The 22867-nt window shown below is 50.2% G+C and overlaps 1 protein-coding gene across 2 annotated transcripts in view; it reads left to right on the top strand.

The window, feature by feature from the left end:
- KIF17 (kinesin family member 17) overlaps positions 1 to 20373 on the top strand; it is a 42026-nt gene extending 21653 nt beyond the window's left edge. Inside the window, exons 7-15 of one of the 2 annotated variants that reach the window (XM_008590675.1) lie at positions 973 to 1120; positions 2667 to 3223; positions 4033 to 4113; positions 5193 to 5398; positions 7449 to 7680; positions 15665 to 15923; positions 17053 to 17123; positions 18921 to 19038; positions 20195 to 20373. In XM_008590675.1, coding sequence (XP_008588897.1) covers positions 973 to 1120; positions 2667 to 3223; positions 4033 to 4113; positions 5193 to 5398; positions 7449 to 7680; positions 15665 to 15923; positions 17053 to 17123; positions 18921 to 19038; positions 20195 to 20373 — 1851 coding nt within the window. Of the gene's footprint in view, positions 1 to 972; positions 1121 to 2666; positions 3224 to 4032; positions 4114 to 5192; positions 5399 to 7448; positions 7681 to 15664; positions 15924 to 17049; positions 17124 to 18920; positions 19039 to 20194 lie in introns of both variants that reach the window. The other variant, XM_008590668.1, reaches the window with a different exon arrangement.
- Positions 20374 to 22867: the final 2494 nt, after the last annotated feature.

The following is a 22867-nucleotide window of genomic DNA, read 5'->3' as shown; positions in this document are numbered from 1 at the left end:
GGATTTTGTGTGTGTGTGTGTGTGTGTGTGTGTGTGTGTGTGTGTGTGTGTGTGAATTTATTTATTTATTTTTAGCTCCCACCAATAAGTGAGAACATGTGGTATTTCTCTTTCTGTGTGATTCGGCAGATATTTGAGTCCCTGCTCTGTGCTAGGCACTGAGGCTACAAGACAGGATGACCCTTGCTCTACAAAACAGGAGTATCCATCCTGGCAGGGGAGTCAGAGACTGAACTTGTAATCAAATAAGTAAAGAGAAGAATGGAAGCCCAGGATGCTAGGAAGAAAGGGGTGCAGTGACAGAAGGTGGTGGCCGGGCGGTCTTCAGAGAGGGTGGCAAGGGAGGGCCTCCCTGAAGGGGTTGCCAAGCTGAGGCCTGGGAAGAGCCTGCCAGGGAGCAGGTGATGGCCCGAGGCAGGGTGGAAGTGGCGTGTCCAGGAGTGGCAAGTAGCCAGGTGGTCAGGGGGTGGGCAGGGCCCGACCATGTTGGGGAGCAGGTCATGTTGAGGGCTTAGGTCTTACTCGTGAACATGGGGAGCCACTGACAGATCGTAAGCAGGGGAGGAGCCTGTTCTCACGGGTGCATGAGCGTGGAGGTTGGGAGGACCAGGTGGGAGCTGTTTGGACAAGAGCTGGAGGTGATCGCAAAGATGGAGAGGAAAGAGGATGAATAAAAATCTGTTTTGTTGTGGGTGGGTTGCGGACCATTGGGTGAAAACATATTTGTCAACGCAGAAAGGTACTCATGATGTATTGTTATGTGGAAAAACTAGACTGCAAATAATACATACATTATTAGGCCATTCAAAATGCAGAGAGAACGGTGCAGAAGGGTCTTTGCCAGCAAGGAATTGTCACAGTGTTGTAATTTATCCTTTTGGCTTATTCATATTTTCTGTATTCTTTGAGTAATGTGATGTTTGGAGTGCTGATGAAATGCTGCCCCCTCTGGTCTCCCCCACCCACCCCCAGGAGTACGAACAGCGCCTGGCCCAGCTGAAGGCCGACTACGAGGCGGAGCAGGAGTCCCGGGCCAGGCTGGAGGAGGACATCACTGCCATGCGCAACTCGTACGACGTGAAGCTGTCCATGCTGAAGGAGAGCCTGCGGAAGGAGACAGGTGGGCCCGCGCCCCGGGCTGAGGCCAGCCAGCCCAGCCTGCCTTCCTCCCCCTAGTAGCAGCTGCCATCTGTAGAGATCCTGCTACACACCAGGCTCAGTTTCACCCTCACGACAGTCCAGTGAGGTCGATACCACAACTGCCCTCATTTTATAGACAAGGAAACAGGGGCACAGAGAGGGTAAGCAACTTGCCCCTGGTCACACAGCTGGTAAAGTGGAGCCAGGACTTGAACCCAGGCAGTCTGGCTCCAGAGCCGTGTTCTCACCCACACGCTGTCTCATGATGGTGTGGCTGTTGGCAGGGCCCGCTGCTCAAGGCTGACCTAGAGTTGTGAAGTGTCACCCTTGTTTTGAGGTCAGCCCCTGTTCCGAGTTTCTGCATTTTCTAGTCTCTCGCTTTTGAGCCTGTCTGTTACCAAAGCAGCTACACCCCATAGCAAGGACTCAGTGATTAACTTTTTCCTGTCTGGAAGTCTTGTCTTCTTTTTGACATTCTAGGGTGTTCCACCCACCAGTCTCATTCACACACATTTGCTGCCAGGAAGCCCAGACGTCTAGCGCTGAGGAAAATGTTGTAAAGTCCAGTCTTGCGATGAGGACAATACCGATGGCTTCCTCGGTGCCATTTGTTGGCATTGCTGTGTGCCGGGTGCTGTGCAGAGGCTTTACCTGCCCCCTCCCACTGCCCTTCCCCACAGTCCAGTGAGGAAGGACCTCCTGAGTCCTCACATAACAGTTGTGGAAACCAAGGCTGATAGAGGTTCAGGCCATTTAGCTGGGGAGGAGATGACATATTTCAGCAAAGGGAAAATCAGGACCCTCTCAGGACAGCCTGGGGTACAGCTCTAAAGAAAGGGATGGGGGATGTGAGAGAGGTGGTCTGAAGCCCCCTGAGCTGGGAGCACTAAGGGGGCCTGTGTGAGCATAGTCCCCGCCAAGCTGATGCCACTTCTGGTGGAGACCCAGAGAAAGAGGGAAGGGGCAGACTCTAGCATTTTCTGTCCTTCAGAGCATTCCCTTCAGTTAGTTTGAATATTAGGCTTCCAAGTGATCTTCATTTGGTTTCTGTAGTGCTAACATTTATCCACATCATTCATTTAACTCCCACAGATCTAGCATATTCTGTGGACAAGAGCCGTGAGCTGGGCACTCCAGAAGGGCATCTAGGGGTCTTGGGTATGAAATCTGCTGATCAGGAGCTGTCAGCCTCTGAAGGCAGTGAGACCCACGGGGAACCTCCTAATGTGTGAAGAGCAGTCCCGGGGCAGCATCAGAGGCTGGGGAGGTCAGAGAATGGAAAGACCACAGTGCTGGTCAGGGAAGGCTTCCTGGAAGAGGTGGAAGGAGGCAGGGTTTGAGTTCTGATGGGGGAGAGGGCACTGGGGCAGAGATGGGAAGGCATGCTGGCTGTCGCCAGACTCTGGGGAGCCTGGGAGGCTCTGTCTCTTCAGATGGTCTCTTTGAGACTGGGCTTGAGGCCAACTTCCAGGGAAGGGTCCCCTCCTAACCTTCTAAAGAACTAAAGGAAGTTCCCCATTTTGCAGAGGCTGTCCTGAAAGCGGAAGTCCTCTACAAGGCTGAGGCTGTATCCAGGGCTGAGGTTGCCAATAAGAGGGAGTACTCACCTGCTTTCCACCATGAGATGGCCACAGAACCCCAGGTCTTCTCCATGCCTGATGCTCCATCCAGTGCCAGCGTCTCCAACACCGAGACTTCTTCCAGGTTTGAGGAGCTGCCCCAAGCAGAGCCCTCCAAGTCAGAGATTTCTTTTGGGTCCAATGAGTCATCCACACTTGAAGGATCCTCTGTGTCCGAGGCCTTCCCTGGGCCGGAGGAGCCCTCCAGCCTGGAGTTCTCTGTGCCCGAGGGACAGCCTAAGAGCAAATACTTCTCAGATGAGTATCTCAGCCAGGAGGCCGTTGGGTCCCTGCTGGAGGATGACCGCCACCTCCAGGAGGAGGAGCCTCAGGTGACACCCCTGCAGATGCTGTCAGGCCTGCAGGACCCATTCGCTGAGGTGGAAGCCAAGCTGGCCAGACTCTCCTCCACTGTGGCCAGGACAGACGCACCCCAGGTGGATGTCCCCAAGGTCCCCGTGCAGGTAGCTGATGCAAAATTGAGCAGGCTGAGCTTGCTGGGGGCATGGAGGTCATTGTGCACACACAGAACTTCTGACCTCTGGTGCTCTGGTAGCACCTCTGCTGTATCTGCTGTGGCTTGGGTGCTGGTGGCCGGCTCAGGGGCACTAGTATCGGGGGGTCTGGGAAGAGAAGCTCTGTCTGATGCTCTGTGAGTCAGAAAGTTGAGACCGAGATGCACGGGTATGCCAGGTGGGCACCTGTTCTGCTGACGGAGGGACACCTGTGCTGGGGGTTAGACGGAGCTCCCAGGCCTGAAAGAGCAGAGGGAGACCCTGGTCACCCCTCCTGCTGTGCATGCTCAGGGCTGGCAGGGTCTGCCTCTCCATGACCACCAGGGGCTCCTTTTCAACCCTCTTCTATGTTTTAAAAGTTTCCTCTTTTCTCCCCTCTTCGTTCTCCTCTTTGTGTGTGTGTGTGTGTGTGTGTGTGTGTGTGTGTGTTAGAGCCCAGGCCTTTGAATCAGACAGACCTGGGTTCAAGTCCCAGCTCTTACGTGGCCACGTGGCCTTGGGCGGCTACATTTCTGGGCCTCAGTTTCCTCATCTGTCCAGTGGGGATGCTGGTGTGTGCTTCAGGTGGGATAGGGCAGGCGGCGCTCCTGGGACCCAGCAGGTGCTGATGACGGGCCCTGCTCTCAGCAGTGCCAGGAAGGAGGAGGTTGTGGGTTGGCGAGCGGTCTGGGGCAGCTGAAGCGGAGGTCACAGTGGGGGAGTAGGGGATGGTTCTGGCCCAAACCATCCCTCATGCTCTCACCCTGTTCTGCTCCAAGCACCCCTCCCTGACAGACCTGCCAGAGCCCAGTGACACCAGGTCTGAAGCTGAGGTGGCCGATGGCTTTCTGCCCAGGACTGTGAGTACCTCCCTGGGCCAGGCCTCTGTGGCAGGCCCGGTTCTGTCCAACTTCCTGTGAGAATCCGGCTCATCTCCTCCCTTCTTGGGCCTCAGTTTCCTCATCCATGAATGAGTCAGGGCTTGTGGCACATGGCCCTGGGCCAAGCAATGTACAAACTGGAGGAATCGTCTGACCTCTTATTATTGATGGGAATAAGAGGCCCGTTGTTCTGGATGGCGACTTTCAAACTTTCCTTAGCCATGGAGTGGAGGCCCAGGGTGTGCAGAGGACGAGGGCTGCAGGTCAGGGCTGGTGACCCTGAGGGACTGTCAGGGAACCCCTGTGGGGGCGTGGAACCCGGTCTGAATACCTCTGCTTTTGGACCCCGCCCCTCTCCTCTGCTGAAGACACAGCAGGCTATGGCGTGTGAGAGGAAGGCTTTAAGAAAGGCCACTGCACCTCTGGACTTGAGCACTGGGTGGGACTGGGACACCGCAGGTTCTCAGGGGGCGGTAGGTGGAGTGGCCGGGGAGGTCCTGGCTAGACAGCCACATTGAGGTGGGACCCAGCCAAGAAGGAGGGGCCAGGGAAGAGCAGCAAGCACAGGGGACAGCAAGTGCCAAGGTCCTGGGGTGGAAAGATCTGGACTTTGATGAGGCCAGGGTGGCAGCAGCTGGGACAGGGGTGGGTGGTGGGGTAGGCCGGGGGAGGCAGGGAGCAGGACAGTGTGGCAGCCATGGAGGGAGCTGGGCTTTCCTGCGAGCGCAATGAGAAGCCCTGAGGGGTTGTCATCAGGACAGGGCTGCGATCAGCCTGCAGTTTAAGGAGATCGCCCCGGCTGCTGCATGGAGGCTGGATTGTGGGGGGCGAGAGAGGAAGCTTGGAGACTGTGTGGGTGTGTTGGTGGAAATGGAGGCAGTAAGAACTCGCTTGGGTGCATTTTTGTATAACTGGGTGTCTCTGAGCCAGAGGTAATCTGTCCCCAACTGTAGGGTGGGATGGGGGACACAGTGCCCCCTTTTGGGACAGAGGCCACCTGTGAGACTGTCTCCAGGGGCCGCTTTCCCACCTCCATCTTGGTTTCTCGTTGTGCTCAGGAGGTTGATCTTGCCCCGAACATGGTCAAGGAGGTGGCGTTGGCAGCAGAGCCTGGCGTGTGGAATGAGGCGGAGGCCCAGATGGCCTTGGTGGCTCAGTCTCAGCCCATCCCGGGCAGCGTAAGAAGGGAGAGCATGGGTGTGGAGGTGGCAGTGGTGACAGACGACCTACTGCCTGCTGTGGACCAGCAGCAGGTGCTTGCCCGGTAAGCACCAGAACTTGGGCTGGTGGGACTCTGCAGTAGGGTGGGAAGAAGCGATGTCCCAGGCTTGGGGTGGGGTGCCGACCACCCAGCTCTCCCTGCTAACATGGCAGAGGTGGCCCTGATCTTGTCTCCAGGAGCTAGAGTCAGCCGGGCAGACAGGGCTTTGCCCTGGAAGCCACAGAGGCTGCCACCAGATGGCAGTCAGGCACCTGCTGGGGAGCAGCTGCTCTAGGGAGAAAGGGAAGGGACTGTCACCTGCCTGGTCTTGCAGGGCCTGGCCCTCAGCATTCAGAAATCCCAGGACAGGGTGACACAGGCTTTCCTCAGGTCCCTGCCAAGCCCCCAGTCCCCTGGCCTCCAGTACTCTCCCTGATGTAAAACTCACTCACCCTAGGGACAAGCACCCCCAGACACCCTCTGAGACCACCTGGAGAGTTGGGCTTTTCTCGCTTGCTGTGTGGCTTTCTGCAAGTCGCTCAGATTTTCTGAGCCTCGGCTCTCACTTCTGTAAATGATAATGTCAGCCTCACCTCCATGACAAGGTCAGCCCAGGGTTCAGCCCCCTCCTAGCAGTGGGACGCTCAGCTCCCCAGGCCACAGGTGAAATGTTAACTGAGCACCTGCTAAGGGCTGGGCACCAGGATGCAGAGATGAGTGCTGTGCTGCCTTGGCCTTCATGGGGCTCAGGGGCTCACGGCCCGGGGCGGGAGGCAGATCCATAGGCCCGGGGAGGGCCATGTTCCGAGGCCGTGAACACGAGAGTGGGCTGTGCGGTCCGACTGTCCAACTGCCTGGGTTCCCGTCCTGCCTCCTCCCCCAGCTCTGCCACTTCGGGCAGACCTTCAGCCTCTCTATGCCTTAGCTGCTCACCTGCAAAATGGGTGACATGAATAGTTGCAGCTTGAGAAGCTCATTGGTGAGGGTGAGTGAGGCAGCGCCTGCAGAGGTGGCCACCCAGCGCTGGGCACCCAGAGTCACTCAGCACATGTGGTGGCCGTTTCCATGATATGGTCTGGAGTGAAGGTCATCGGGGAAGGCTTCACAGAAGAGGGGACACCTGAGTATGTTTGTGAGACACCTGCCCCAGGGGTGGCATTCTAGCACAGCATCTGCACAGGCATGGAGGTGGGAACAGGCCTGGGTGTTTGGAGAGGTAGGAGCTGCGAGTTATAATTGTAGTGAGTTAGGGGAGCTGGATGCAGAGGGAGATGAGATAGAGGGGTCCTGTGTGCCCCCCGAGGGTGTGTGGGCTTCATGCTGATGGGGACCATAGAAGGATTTTAAACAGAGGAGTGACTTGGACATGGTCCCCTCTGCCCTGGCTGCCACTGAGCTTAGAGCCACGCCTGAAGCTGAGTCAGAGCCTGGCTGCTCAGCTTACCAAGTTCCAGTCTTTTCCCTGAGCTTGACCTTCTCCCCTTTTATGAATCCTTATGATGCCTTGTGTTACCAGTTCCTGATGGGCCCTTGGAAAGAGGCAACGCCTAAAACATCCTTGTGGTGCTTTGTTAGACAGTGGGGAGTCCCACCTAAGCCTTTCTCTGTAGTTTTTTAACATTTGTATATATAAAGGGTAAAACCCTAAACATTTTTGAGCATTTTGGATATAAATACATTTTTAAATGTATTGTACATGCCCCTACCTGATTAAACATTGTGCACTGAATGTATTGGACATTTTTTACAACCTGGGGTTATTCTAATCATGCTGGCTGCCTCCGAGCACAGACACGAGCCTGCTCTGCTGCAGTGACTGTTAGCATTGGGGGATGGACCAGCTCCGAGCCCACAGGAAGCCTGTCACCCTTACTGTTGGGCAGGCCCACCACTGTGGTCAAGTACACAGGTGTAGATTTGGGGGCTCTGGTAGAAATCCTCGTTTTGATGCTAGGCAAGCACCTTCCCCTCTCTGAGCCTCAGTTTACCTGTCTGTGAAGTGGGGTTGTCAGAGGGATTTGTTGGGATCACGCTTAGTCTGGAGGCTGCTGGGTAGCAGGTGCCCAGTGATCGGCAGATATTGCCATGTTTGCTTTCTCCTCCATGCTGACAGTTTGCAGCTGTTGGAGCAGCAGATGGTGGGGGGGGAGCAGGCCAAGAACAAGGACCTGAAGGAGAAACACAAGCGGCGGAAGCGATACGCGGACGAGCGCAAAGAGCAGCTGGTGGCGGCCCTGCAGAACTCGGACGAGGACATCGGGGACTGGGTGCTGCTCAACGTCTACGACTCCATCCAGGAGGAAGTGAGAGCCAAGAGCAAGCTGCTGGAGAAGATGCAGAGGAGGGTGAGGCTCCCCCTCCAGGCGCCACTGTCCCTGCAGCCCGAGACGGGTGAGGCCCGCCACACCGGGCCCCGCTGCCCCTGCGCGCTGGCGGGCAGGCATCCCTCCGTTCTTGACCCACGCATTTATTAAGTGCTTACTGTGGGCTGCGCCCTGTTCTGATGCTGGCGGCGCAGAGTCGCAGTGACAGATGTGTCCCTGCTGTGGTCAAGCTCACATTCTAGTGGGAGTGGGTGTGTGTGTGTAAACACCACAGCGGAGAAGCAGGCAAGAGAGTATTGGAGTGGTAAGTACTGCCAGTACCAGGCGAAGGTGACTGTATTTTCATTTTTTCATTTTTATTGATGGTGGATGCACAAATCACAGGTGCACAGCTTGGTTCATTTCACAAAGTGGACGCGCCCATGAAACCAGCACCCAGATCAGGAAGCTGAGCATTGACAGAAGCCCAGAAGTACCTGGGGCTACCACAGCTGGGGGGACAGAGACGTTCTCGTGGAGGTGGGGACTCCTGGGGTGCCTTAAAAGACAGGAAAGAGCAGTGACAGGAGGGAAGCGTGAGGTGAAGCCCACAGCGCGAGGGGCTTCTTAGCCAAAGCATCTTGCCAAAGCGTGAGGCTGATGCTCTCCCCTCTTTTCACCTCTTTAGTTCTTTTATTTTCTTGGCTGTTTTCATATCTTTTCTTAATACCTCTAGTTATGTTTTCAATCGAATTTGTTCTCCCTCGGATATCCTGTAATTTGGTCTCCTTTTCTAAGTTTTTCCCCTTCTTTCCTGAGTTCCTTTATCATCCTGTTTCATATCATCTTGATTTTTTATCGATTTCTGTTTTAAGTTTTCCCATTTCTGATTTGAAAATCTCATACCTGTGAATGCTTGTTTCAGGATATTTTATTCAAGTTTGGCGTGTTTTGCATTTTTAATCTGCTTCTTTGGATCTGTGTGCTTGCACTTTGGGGGAGAACTTTCTTCACTGGAATGTTTTGATTTTCATTTTTTGTTTTTTATAGTAGCTGTGATTAGATACATTTGTTCTTTTTCTGTTTATTTATTAATGTCTTCTTTTTCTGGACTGTCAATTACAGTTGAATGCGGAGGTGAAGGGTTGAGTTGGCTCGCAAGGTTTCTTCATTCAATAACACACTCCCCTGTTTGTAAAGCGAAGTTTTATTTTTTTTTTTTAAATTTATTTTTTAGGGGCCGGCCCGGTGGCGCCGCTTGGGAAGCGCGGCGGCGCTCCCGTCCGAGGGTTCGGATCCCACATACAGACTGGTTCCCGCTCACTGGCTGAGCGAGGCGCGGGAGCAACACCGAGGTTTGCGATCCCGTTGCCGGTCCCTGGTCCGGTACGGGGGCAACACTGAGGGTTGCGATCCGATGCCGGACACGGAAAAAAGACAAAAGACAAAAAAAAAAAAAAATTATCTTTTAGGCACCCTCTATCCCCCACCTGTACAGTGAAGTTTAAAATAGAGCTCTGATTTGCTTCCTGTTGCTGCTGTAGCAAATGACCACAAATTCAGTTGCTTAAAACAACGCAAATTGATTATCTCGCAGTTCTGTAGGTCAGGGTGTGGGTGCAGCGGGGCTGGGTCCTCTGCTTGGAAGCTACAAGACTGACATCGGGTATTAGCCGGGCTGCGTTTCCTTCTGGAGGTTCTAGGCGAGAGTCCATGTCCAGGCTCATTCCAGTTGTTGACAGATTTAATCCTGTGAGGTTACTCGTAGGACTGAGGTCCCCATTTCTTTGCTGGCTGTTGGCCATGGGACATTTCTCAGCTTCCAGAGGCTGCCTGCATTCCCCAGCTCCTGACACTCTTGGGACATTTCTCAGCTTCCAGAGGCCGCCTGCATTCCCCGGCTCCTGACATTCTTCAAAGACACCCCGAGCAGGGACAGTCCTTCTCACACTTCGAATCTGTCTCTACTTCTGCCTCATCTTTCAGAAGCATCTCTCCTCTCCTGCCCGCCTCTGCCCTCCTCCTCTGCTTTTAAAAGACTCATGTGATTACATTGGGCCCACCTGGATGATCCAGGGTAATCTCCCTATTTTAAGGTCAATCGATTAATGACCTTAATTTCATTTGCAAAGTCTTTTTTGCCAAGGAAGATAACATATTCATGAGCATAAACACCAGGGGGCAAAAATCATGGCGATGAGTGTGTGTTGTGTGTGGGTGTGTGTGTGCGTTTGGAGTCAGTGTGTCTTTTGTGACTTTTTCTTGTTTCTGCGGGATTTTAAATTTCCACCTCAAGGGAGCCTCCCACTTCTAAATGCCCTCTAAATGTCCTCCAGAAACGGTGCCTTCCAGAGGCAAACTCCTGCAGTCCTGCACGCATTCTGGTTTCTCCTGCCAGTTTCCCAGTTTCTGGTTTCGGATCTGTCTTCAGGTTTTTCCCTCTTTGGGGAAGTGATTGTAGCTGCTGTCACCTTCTTCCGCCCCACTCCACGCTGTCCTGGGTCCTCTCCACTTACCTCCCTGGTGGTGTGGCTCAGGATCTGTCTGCTGGACTTGGGGGTTTATCTCTCTCTCAAAGCTTCTAGTGTTTACAACTCCCAGTCATGCTGTGGGCTGGCCAAGGGTGGTTTTATTTTCCCTCCTTGTTGTGTGTGTGTTTTCTGGAGGATCTTGCTGGAGAGTTTGAGATTTACATGGCTACTTCATCCTCACGTACCAAGAACTGTGTATTTTCTTAGTATAAGAAGATATGGATGGATGTTTGTATACATACACACACACACCCCTCAATTCTTAGATAAAAGTAGCTACAATACACACTTTCTTCCACTTAGCTTTTTTCATAGTGATACATCCTGAAGGTCACTCCCTAGGAGTGCATAGAGTAATTGCTCATTTCTTTTTACAGCTACATAAATACTCCACCATGAGCTTGTCTCATGGTTCATTCAGTCAGTCCTCTCTTGATGGCCATTTGGGTGGCTTCCATGCTTTTGCTATGATAAAGGGTGCTGTAGTGAACAGCCTGTGAATATTACTGTTGTATTTTCGGTAGGTTTCTTTGGAATCAGTTCCTCCAACTGGGAATGCTAGGACAAAGGGTAAACGCATATGTGATTTTGCAAGATATTGCCAACTTCCCCTCCATAGGGGGTGTATCGTTTTTCATTCTCACCACCATGAATAAATGTGTTTTCTAACAGCCTTGCCAACAGAGTATATTGAAAAAACGTGGGATTTTTGCCTTTTGTTAGAAGAAAAATCATATCTCAGTGTACTTTTAATTTTCATTGTTCTTATTGTGAGCAATATTGAGCATTTCTTCATATGTTTTAGGGATATTTGTAGTTTTTTAAATCTCTGAATTGTTTTACAGCTTTTGCCTATTTTTAAGTTAGGACTGTTGGTTTTTTTCTTCTTTACTGGTAGAAGCTATTTATATATTAAGAATATTAACTCTTGGTCTGTAATATAAGTTGAAAATATTTTTTTCCAGTTTGTCATTTGTCTTTTACTATGCTTTATGGTATTTTTTTGTCATATAAAATTGAAAATTTTTAAATTTTGTAAAACTGATCTTTTTTTAGCATATAGATTTCGAGTCATAGTTGAGAAAGTTTACTCATGTTTTCTTCTAGAATTTGTATGGTTTCATTTTTTTACATTTATACCTCTGGCCCACTTGTAGTTTATCCTGGTGCATGTGAGAGGAGTTGGCTCAATATTACCTTTTCCACATGACTACTCATGTATTCCAACACCATTTTTCAAAAAAATCCATTATTTTTCACTGACTTCAAATGCTGCCTTTATGGTATACTGAATTTCTATGTGCATTTAGGTGTATTTCTGGATTTTTTTATTCATTTCTCTTTCTCTGTCTATTCATGCACAAGTGCCAGCCACATTGTTTAAGATAGACTTTGTAATATGCTTTACAGTCTCATAGGGCTAACCTTCTCTCAATGATTTCTAGGTTTTTTGTAGATATTCTTTCTTGTTCGTTTTTTATGAATTTATAAACAATTGGGTAGTTCAAAAGAAAAAAATTGATGGAATTTTGGGGGGAATCAATATTTACAATTACTTACAAATTAGCTTGGGTGTATTGATACCTTTATGAGGTTGGATTTTTCTGTCCAAGAACATGACATTTCTTTATATTAGTTCAAACCAATGTTTCTGTCATTCAGGAATGTTTTATAAACTTCCTCATTTAGTTTTTGGACATATCTTGTTAATTTTACACCTAGATATTTAATTTTGTTTGCTATCCTATATGGGTTATCTTCTTCCATTATACCTTCTGACTGGATTTTATTTATAAAATGAAGGCTTTTGGTTTAAAGATGTATTTTAAAAATCATTTGAAATAGAACACTTCTCAACTCATTGCGTGGGGCCAGTTTTACCCTGATACCAAAACCAGACTAAGAAATAACAAGAAAGCTACAGACTAATATTTCTTTTTTTTTTTTTTTTTTTTTTTTGTCCTTTTTGAGACCGGCCGCACTGCGCGCTCAGCCAGTGAGCGCTGTGAGCTCACCGGTCATCCCTATATAGGATCCGAACCCGCGGCGGGAGCGCTGCTGCGCTCCCAGCGCCGCACTCTCCCGAGTGCGCCATGGGCTCAGCCCCAGACTAATATTTCTTATGACTACAAATGCAAAGTGCTCCACACAGTTCTAGGAAGCCAAATCCAACAACATATAAAAAGGATTATACACCCAGGAATGCAAGGTTGGTTTAGCATCTAAAATCAATTAATGCAATACATCATATCAATAGAATAAAGGACACAATCCACATGAACATCTTCATAGATGCAGGAAAAGCATTTGACAAAAGTCAACACCTGTAGTGATAAAAACACTAAACAACCTAGGAACACGAAGGAACTACTTCAACCTGGTAAAGGGCAGCCATGAGCAACTCACAGCTTTCATCATACTTCATGGTGAAAGACTAAATGCTTTCACCTTAAGATCAGGAACAAGAAAAGGATGTCTGCTCACAACACTCCTGTTCAACATTGGACTGGAAGCTCTAGCCAGGACAATTAGGCAACAAAATGAAATAAAAGACATCCAGATTGGAAAGCAAGAGATGAAACTATCTCTATTTGCATATTGCATTATCTTATGTATAGAATATCCTAAGGAATCCTCTTTAAAAATCTATTAGAATCAATAAATGAGTACAGCAAGGTTGCAGGATGTGAGATCAATAAGCAAAAATCAATTGTACTTCTATAATTTGCAATGAACAATCTGCAAATAAAATTAAGAAAACAATGTCATTTCCAGTACATCAAAAAGAATAAAGTAGTAATAAATTTAACAAAGTAGAAAACTTATACTTTGAAACTATGAAACATTGTTGAAAGAAATTAAGAAGACCTAAATAAATGGGAAGACATCTATATTCATGGATTGGAAGACTTGATATTGGTAAGGCGGCAGTTCTCCTCCAATTGATCTACAGATTCAAGGCAATCCCTATGAAATTTCTGGCTGGCTTCTTTGTAGAAATTGACAAGCTGAACCTAAAGTTCACATGGAAATTCAAAGGACTGAGAATAGCCAAAACAATCTTGAAAAGAAGAACAAAATGGGAGGACTCACACTTCCTGATTTCAAAACTTATTACAAAGCTATAGTAATCAAGACTGTGTAGTACTGGTTAAGAATAGACATATAGATCACTGGAGTAGAATCAAACGTCCAGAAACAAACCTTCACATTTACAGTCAGTTGATTTTTGACAAGGGTGCCAAGATCATTCAATGGAGAAAGGACAGTCCCTTCAACAAATGGTGCTGAGACAACTAGATATCCACATGCCAAAGGGTGATGTTGGACCTCTGCCCCATACCATATACAAAAATTAACTCAAAAGGGATCAAAACCTAAATGTGAGAGCTAAAACTATAAAACCCTTAGGTATGAATCTTTGTTACCTTGGATCAGGCAATGGTTTGTTGGGTATGGCACCAAAAGCACAAGTCACAACAACAAAAAAATAGATAAATTGGATTTCATCAGAATTATAACTTTTGTGCTTCAAAGGATACCATCAAGAAAGGACAGCCTATAGAATTAGCGAGAATATTTTCAAATCATGTATCTGATAATGTATTTCTATCTAGAATATACAAGGGCACATGGAAAAATAGAAATGATAATACAAATCTTTCCACGAACTTTTTGAAGTACCCTCGTATAAAGAACACTTACGATTCAGTAATAAAAATACAAACAACTCAGTTTAAAACTGGGCAAAAGATCTGAATAGACATTTCTCCAAAGAAAACATACTCACATGAAAAGATGCTCAAAATCATTAGGCATCAGCGAAATGCAAACCAAAACCACAGTGAGATACCATTTTATACCCATTAGGATGGTTATAATAAAAAAGACAGAAAACAAATGTTGGTGAGGATGTGGAGAAATGGGAACCCTCATACACACTGCTGTATGATATACATAAAATGGATATACGTAAAATGGTTCAGCTGCTTTGGGAAACAGTCTGGTAGTTCCTCAATTGGTTAAACTAGTGTTACCATATGACCTGGCGATTACACTCAAGGGAGATGAAAATATATCCACATAAAAACGTGTTTATGAGTGTTCATAGCAACATTATTCGTAATAGCTCCAAAGTGGAAACAATCAGGAGTGGAAAAATAAAAAGTGGTATACACATTCAGTGGGTTATTATTCAGCAGTAAAAAGGAATGCAATGCTGATTCACGCTATAACATGGATGAACCTTGAAAATATTATGCTAAGTGAAAGAAGCCGGACGCAGAAGACCACATATTGTATGATTACATTTATATGAAATGTCCAGAATAAGCAAATCTGTAGAGACAGAAAATAGACTAGTGGTTACCTAGGGCTAGAGTTGGGGAGAAATGGGGAATGACTGCTAATGGGCATGGGGTTTCTTCTTGGGTGATGAAAATTTTCTAAAACTGGTGGTGGTAATGATTTCACAACTTTGTGACAATACTGAGAACCACTCAACTGTATACTTTAAAAGGGTGAATTGTATGAAGTGAATCACATCTCAATAGAGCTACTATAAAAATCAGTGTGAATGATTTAAGATGAACAAAATATATAATGATTATTACTATGAACACCATGTATCTGCCTTCCAGCTTAAGAAATGGAGCATTATTAGTTCAATTGAAACCCCTGTGGGCTAGCCCTTCCCCGATGGCTGCCCTGTGTGTCCTACCAGGTATCCTCTGTTCTCATCTGGGTGGCTGTCATTCCCATGAACTTAAAACATCCTTCTTTGCTAATCAAATGGTACCTGCTCTTTGAGGAAACAGACTGTGCGCCAGAGAGTCTTGGGGCTCAGGTGGAGCGTGGTTATGGTTGGGGTTGGCAGTCGCCTGTGCTTGGGAGGGATGGGGGACCAGTGTGGCAGAGCTGGGCAGGTGACCAAAATTATCCGGAACCCACGATCAGATAAGGTGGATCTGACTCGAAGCGCAATGACTGTCACACCATAACGGAGGACTGTGCCAGTGAAAGAGTCAGGACTATTGAGTTGAGAGTTTATGCCTCTTGCTCCTCCTAGAAAAGTCATTTGTGCAGTTCTCTGAAACATTTTGGGAATGTGGTGACCAGAGTATTGTATGTGGGCACTTGTAAAAGGCTCTTGAATGAGATGTATGTATGTGGGATGGTGACAGAGGATGGCAGCTGGGGTTGATGAGCTTTTCCTCCTACTTTTTGCAAGGCTGTGGACACATTAGCTGCTCATTTAAATGCTGGGTGGGGAGGTGGGAGGGCGAGAGAGTGGATGGCTGAAAGGACCAGTGAGTGTCAGAGAAGGTGGATGGATGGAGGGAAGGATGCTGGACGGTGGTGGAGACAAGAATGGATGGATGAACGGTTCAGTGAGCAGCTGTGGAGTGGCTGCTGGCAGGACAGTCAGCGGATGGGGTGGTCAGGCGAATGGCAGGTGTGCTTTCTGCTCACTGTTGGTCGTGCTTTGCCTTCAGCTTCGGGCAGCAGAGGTGGAGATCAAAGACCTGCAGTCGGAGTTTGAGCTGGAGAAGATCGATTACTTAGCCACCATCCGTCGGCAGGAACGCGACGTCATGCTCTTCCAGCAGCTCCTGGAGCAGGTGCAGCCCCTGATTCGCCGGGACTGTAACTACAGCAACCTCGAGAAGATTAGGCACGAGTCCTGCTGGGATGAAGACAATGGCTTCTGGAAGATCCCGGAACCCATCATCATAAAAACCAGCCTCCCAGTAGGTCAGGAGCTTGGCCGCCCCTCGCTCTGCCCTCCCTCCTCCACAGCTCGCCATCCTGTAGGCTGACAGGGAGTGTGGGCCTCTCCCTGAAGGCTGTGGGTGCAGCAGACACGTGACCCTGGGTATCGGCAGTGTCGGGGCCCTGAGAAGGTGGTGTATTCTGGACACACAGGTGTGGGTTGGAATTCTGGCTGCATCATTACCTGTGTGACCTCTTTGGGACTCAGTGTCCTCATCTGTGAAATGGGGATGAGTGACAGCACCTTTCTTAAAGCTGCTGTGAGGCTTACAATGTATCAATACATGTAAAACCCTCAGAGCACATAGTAAGTGCTTGGTACATGTTGTTGTTGTCATTGTCACCATCATTGTCTTTACTCCATTCTTACAACAAGCCTGTGAAGGGTAAAGATTGTTATACCTACTCTACATATGAGGAAACCGAATCTCAGAGGGTGTAAGTGATTTGCGGAATCACAGGCTCAGCAGTGAGTTGTAGGACCACGGATAGAAACCGGCTGTTCAGAGTTTCAGGCCTGGTTCAACTTCTGATTTTGCTGCTGACCTCCTGTGTGACCTTATGAAGTTCAGGTTCCTCTCTGGGCTTCTTTACAAATAAGGGTTGGGTAAGAGGACCTTGAAGGCCCCTCCACCTCCGATAGGTCTCACAGTAAAGTTGGACTTGCCATGGAGCTCTCTCTAGCCACAGACTTGGCTCTGCCCATTCGGGGAGAGGTAGGCTCTTATATCCCGCAGTGCCCCCATCAGTGCTTCCTCTGGTCAGTGTTCATCCAGGTCCTATGTCTCTGATATTTATGGATGGCCATTGACACCATCCTGCTGAAACTCCAGCCAGCTCCATTTCCCACGAGCTCTGGGCAGCAGCAGCTTCTTCCTGCCCCCACCCACCTGCCGGCTTGCTAGGAAGCAGGGGAGTGGCTTCTCTGGTGTTCCCTGTTGCCCGTTGTTTCCCAAAGGCATCCCTTGGCTTGGGCTGGGAAGGGTGCTCTCCTGTTTTCAAGTATGGGTCAGGCCTGACCCTACCTCCGGGGAGAGTGCTGATGCCTGGCCGCAGCCTGTGACCCTCGCACCAGGCAGCGGTGGCTCTAGCTTTTGTTTTCTCGTAGCAGTTCCAACTGGGCCACAGAACAAGCCAGCCTGCAGAACCTCTGCAGCAGACAATGGCGGCGAGCCAAACATGGTAAGGCTCCTGAAGAGGGAGTGGGGAGCTGCGGCAGGGCGGTGGTACTACAGGGAGCTGGGCTTCTGTCTCCTCCCACCTCAGGACCAAAGCAGGGGGCTGGGCCTGGGTCCTTTTCTGTGTCACTCCATTGGCACCTAGAGCCTCAACCCTCTCTGGCCCTCATTCAAAGGCACTGACAGTCATAATGACTGGAGGGAGAGACGGTTCAAGGTGGCCCATCCTGCTAGTGAAGGACAGAGGCTTCGGCTTCCAGTCCAGAGGGCAAGCAGCACATTCTGGCTCTCTGGGCCCCTCAGAACAAACGAGTTCTCAAAGCATTCATGAAACAGTAATTGGGATTCTAAAGTCACTTGATGTTCATATTTTGCAGTGCAACAGAAACATATTCCTTAAAGCAGGGGTCAGCAAACACTTTCTAGAAAGGATCCAATAGTAAATACTTTAGGCTCTGTGGGCCATATGTTCCCCATCACTGCTTGCACCTTGGCCGTGGTAGAGCAAACACAGCCATAGACGATATGTAAATGAATGGTGTGTGCCAATAAACAGTCTGTGGGCCAGATTTGGCTTGTAGACCACAATCTGCTGATCGCTGCCTTAAACCACTAAAGATGTTTCAGAAAGTCCACACAGAACATACCTTTACAGTCACGATAAGGCCACTCCTAGGTTAGTGAATTCCAGCTGCGCGTCTCTGCCTGAGCAGCTCAGAGCAGCTGCAAGGAGTGTCTCGGGCTGGTCTAAAGCCTGACAGGCTGCTTTGAGAGCTTAACTTGGTAAAAAAGAGAAAGGTGCTGCTGGGAAAAAACCAAACACATTCTTAACCTGGGACCACAAAGGGTTATGTCAGAATGCTTTTAGTTCCCAGAGACAGATACCAAAGCAATCAAGCAAAATAGGGAATTTATTGTTTCCTGTAAGTGGACCAGTTTCAGGCATGGCTGGATCTAGGGGCTCAAGCAGTCTGAGTTCTAGGTCTTTCTTCACCTCTTGCCTCTGCTTCCCTTGGTATGCTAGCTTCAGGCCTTCTCCACAGACTTCTTACAGCATCCTTAAACCAAAGCTTGGGGGAAGATTCTGATCGGCTCTGCTGGGGTCATGGGCCTACTCTTGGGTCAGTCACTATGTCCAGGAAGACGTAGTTCTGCAATTGGTGCAGTCTGGGTCACGTGTCTAGCTGTGTGGCAAGGGTGTTGGGAGTCACATGTCCAGCGTGTAGTGTAGGGCATGAGTGATCACCCCATGGGGACCATATCAAGTAGGAAAAGGGTAGTTCCCTGAAGGGATTCAGACTGAGGAAAACAAGTCCGTGACAGTGGTGAAAAATCACAGTCCTTGGTGGTAAAAGGTTACAATTCCAGTTCTAATGATCACAGATGTACTCATGAGCTGAGTACTGTATCTTCTGCTCGATCAGTATGTTGTGATGGGTTTGGGGTATGTAGTATCACCGTTGCCCCTACTGGAACTGGCAGGAAACCCTGTTTTGAGCTTTGCAGGAGGGAACAAGGCACTCTCCATCTCAAGGAAAGGGAGGTTGGGGTGTAGACTTGGCTGCAGACTGGGACTCCCTGGCCCTGAGCTGCCTGTGATCCTACGCTGGAGTCCAGGGTCTGTAGTAGGGTACCTGAAAGTTGGCAGTGGCTGCTCCAGCCCTGTGCCACAGCCTGGGGAGGCTCAGGGTAGTCCCCACACCACCAGGCTTGTAGAGGCTGCTGAGCCCAGGGCAAGAGGCCCAGGGAAGGATTGCACAAACAAGGGGTCTTGACCAATGAGGATTTGGAATCTCAGCAGGAAGAAGACCGCTATAAGCTGATGCTCAGTCGCAGCGACAGTGAAAATATTGCCAGTAACTACTTCCGGTCCAAGCGGGCCAGCCAGATCCTCAGCACAGATCCCATGAAGAGCCTCAGTGAGTGCCCTTCCCACCCGTGCTTCTCCAGTCCCCCATGAGCCACCGCCCCCAAAACTGGGAGAGGCGTGATGGCATGGTTTCAAAATCCCCCTTCCCTCTCTGAGCCTCAGTTTCCTCAGCTGTAAAATGAGGAGAACACATACTTCTCAGGATTCGATGAAAGGACATGAGGTGGAGAAACGACCCAGCCCAGGGCCTGGCACATATTAGGTGCTCAGTACATAGTCTCCCTTTGTCTCCTTGTGAAGAAGCGCTGTGTTTGATTCATCTCTCTCACCTGTCACACAGTAGGCCCTCAGCACATGGCTCAGGGCCTTGGCATGGGGTTGCACGGGTCTGGGTCTTACTAGTTACTGGCCAGTTTCCTGAGACCAGAATTGTGACATTCCCCAAATGAGAATGGTTGACTTTATCTATCAAGGACCACTGGGCCAAGGTGGGCAAAAAGGGCCACAAAAGCAAAACAGTTTCAGGAATCGAAAATCATTTCATTCTTCTGTTTTTAAAACTAAAAGCAGGAGCTGGCTGGTTAGTGCAGTTGGTTAGAGCCTGGTGCTGATAACACCAAGGTCCAGGGTTTGATCCCTGTACCAGCCAGCTGCAAAAACAAAACAAAACAAAAAACCCGGAAAACTAAAAGCAAAGCCCACAGAGCTTCCAATAAAATATCAATAGAAAGCAAATCTTAGTTCTATACTGAGGTTAGTTAAGAGACAGAGTGGGTGGAGTTGAGGAATAAGGGAGAAAAAAAGGACAGGAAAGAAACTAGCCTCAATTCAGTTCTTGGCATTGTGCCCATGTTGCAGAGGAGGAAACTGAGGCTCAGAGAGGTGAAGTGGCTTGCCCAAGGTTGTATTGCTAGGAAGGGGTGAGCTGGGCTTTGAACCCAGGGTTGTCTGCTGTGAGATCCCAGGCTGCCTCAGTCTGAGGCTTTAAAACCCCAAACCCCAAGTCCAAGCCCTTGGGATGTAGATGTAGTGCTGGGTCTGATACCTCAACCCGAGCAGCCCCCCAGAGCTTGGGTCCCAGCTGCCTGGCCCGGATCTCTGGCTGGGTAGGGGGGCGGGCTGGACTCTCCACCCTCCACACGGGCGCTTTCTCCCCATCCCCTGCCCCCTCGCTTATCCACACCCTCTGCCTGTCTTCTCCACAGCGCATCACAACTCGCCGCCGGGCCTCAGCTGCCCCCTCAGCAACAACTCTGCCATCCCACCCACCCAGACCCCTGAAATGCCCCAGCCCCGGCCCTTCCGTCTCGAGTCCCTCGACATCCCCTTCACCAAGGCCAAGCGGAAGAAAAGCAAGAGCAACTTTGGCAGCGAGCCTCTGTGAATTCAGCTGCCTGCTGCTGCCCCACCCTTAGGCTTCTGGAGATTGACAGGCCCTCCCAGGGCAGCCCCAACCAGGCCTGGGAAGACACATTCCCTTCCCTGTTCCCCAGAGAGCCCAGCTCTTCCCGGGCCTTGAGCCCCTCAGAGACTGGACCATCCTCGGAGAGGCCTGCTCCAGCTGTCCATACCACATCAGTGTTTCCATCCACTTGCCTGCCACAGGGCCTGCCATTTGTGCCCACCAGTGTTGGTCTTTGCCTTGATGGGTTCAGAAGCCACAGACCTGCCTTGAAGCCTTCACCAGCAGCCCTGACAGAGCTGGCAGCACTGCCACGTGGATGAAGTTCAGCCTCTTGGCAACTGAGAACTGCACCTCCATCTGGTCGACCCTGCTTCCCGAGGGAGCCGTGCCCAGCAGGATGGGTGGGGGGGTTCCTGCAGCAGCTGCTCCTGCGCTGCCCACTCCTGCTGGCCTGTGGCCCAGAGAACCCACTTCATGTTAAGCTGCCCAATAAACTGCCTTTTAGTATGAGCTCCTCTTCCCTGATCCTCTGACAGTGTCAGTGGGGCCCCTCCCTGCCATTGCTGCCTGGCCAACTTGGGGACGCTCCTTCTGGAACAGGGGTTCTTAACTGCCTGGGGCCTTTAGAACAAACAGGCTCTGGGGTTTCTGCAACTCCTTGCAATTGTGAATACAAGTGCATTTTTCTGGGGAGAGCCTCTGAATTTTCATCACATTCTTAAAGGATCTGTGACCCAGGAAAGCATAGCCCTTGTGGAAAATAGGGCCATCTCTTGCTGAGGCCAGAAATAGGCTCAGGTTTTGACAGCCTTCAAGGGGCTGTGCTAGAACACGGTGTCCTGACATAGCCAGAAACGAATCCAGGCCACCTAGGATACAGCCCTCCCTTGGCCATTGTATCCCAGGTCTGCCCTGTGGGGGGCCCCACAATCTGAGGTAAAACAGTTGGCATTTGGTTCTGTCCTGAGCTTCATTTCACTCTGAGCCTCCTCTGTGAGATGGGGATGACATCCCCCTCAAGATTATTGTGAAAGTTTAATGAGATAGTGTGTAAAGGTCCTGGGGCATACTAGGCACTCTGTGCTAGTCCTTATTCCTCCTATTTTGTATCAGTTACTGTGGCAGGCCCCACAGCCACGTGCCTGGGCCAAGGACCTCACAGTCTGGAGAAGCTGGGCTGGGGTGTGCATAGAAAACGACAGAGATGAGTCTAACCAGAGGCAGTCAGAGGAGGGTTATGGGGAACAAAGAGAGCCTTTCTGAAGGGAGCAGCGTTGGATGGGGCTCCCATAAAGGAGGAGATCCTAGAAAATTTAAGATGGGAGTGTGGGGAGGGTGCTTCTGGTGGAGGGAGCTGCATACACAAAAGGCAGTAGGTAGGGAAGCTCAGGCTGTGTTAAGACTGGACGGTGCCTGTTCCATGGAAACCCTGAGCAGGGACGGGAGAGGGACTTGATTGCCAAGGTGAGTTTAGGTGTAGACCTGCGAGTGAAGAGTCTTTGGGTGTCCCTGAGCTGCGGCAGACTCCTGAACAACGGGTTGACATCTGACATCATCAGGTCTGAAATCGAGGTGGGTTAACGTGGATTGATGTGGTGTGTGCATAAGCGTGGGAGGGGTGCGGTGCAGGAGTAAGTGTGGGGAGGGGCGGAGCCAGTGGGAATGGAGAGGGGATGGAGCCAGGGAGATGCACTGAGGGAGGTTTGGATTTTTGCCTCCGCTCTTAGGTTGGTGGACAAGCAACTACCTCCACCATTGGCCCCTGGATTGTGGTTGGGACTTACAGAACAGTTGAAGTCTTGCAGCTGCTTGTGGTAGTTTTTACTTAGACGTGTGGTGGGACTGAGGCAGGTGGTTGAGGTGAGCCGGGTGGCCCCTGTATTAACCTGGAAGGGGTGGGAGCCAGCATTACGGAGTGGATGCTCAGCCTAGCCCAGCACTGAGTGCTTCGATAACCAAGAGGCTGTTCCAAAGGCACACAGATAAGTGGGGGAGCAGGACCTCGTTATTATCCCTACTTATAGCCAAGGAAACCGGACTGGAGAGAAGCGCAGCGCCGGGGTAAGAGGCCTAGTGAGAGACGAAGCTTGCAAACTGAACCCAGCTCTGATTCCAAAGTTACGAAGATTTTTAACGCCTAGGCCAGTCCGCCGCCCATCCACGCTGTCTCCAGCATGGGCCGCCAGGCTGGGCAGGACGGGCCCGTGCCGAGGCCCCTGGAGCCGGGAGCGGCAGGCAGGAGGCTCAGTGTCTCTGTTCCTGATCTTGTTTTTCCTACCCCTTGCTTCCTAGAGATGGGGGAGGTACGGCCTGGTTCCTAGACCTGGATCTGCCCTGGACCGGTGAGGAGCCCACTAGTGAGGGCCGAAGAGGTGGCCCCAACCCCCGTCCGGGATGAGACGATCAAGGCTAGGGAGGCGGAGACCGACCACAGGAAGCAGGACCACTTTTGCAGGAGGCAGGCTCGCGACCA

Source organism: Galeopterus variegatus, unplaced genomic scaffold (genome assembly GCF_000696425.1).
Source record: "Galeopterus variegatus unplaced genomic scaffold, G_variegatus-3.0.2 Scaffold142, whole genome shotgun sequence".
Classification (NCBI taxonomy): Eukaryota; Metazoa; Chordata; class Mammalia; order Dermoptera; family Cynocephalidae; genus Galeopterus; species Galeopterus variegatus.
The sequence above is the reverse complement of the archived record's forward strand: the minus strand, read 5'-3'. Positions and strand labels throughout refer to the sequence as shown.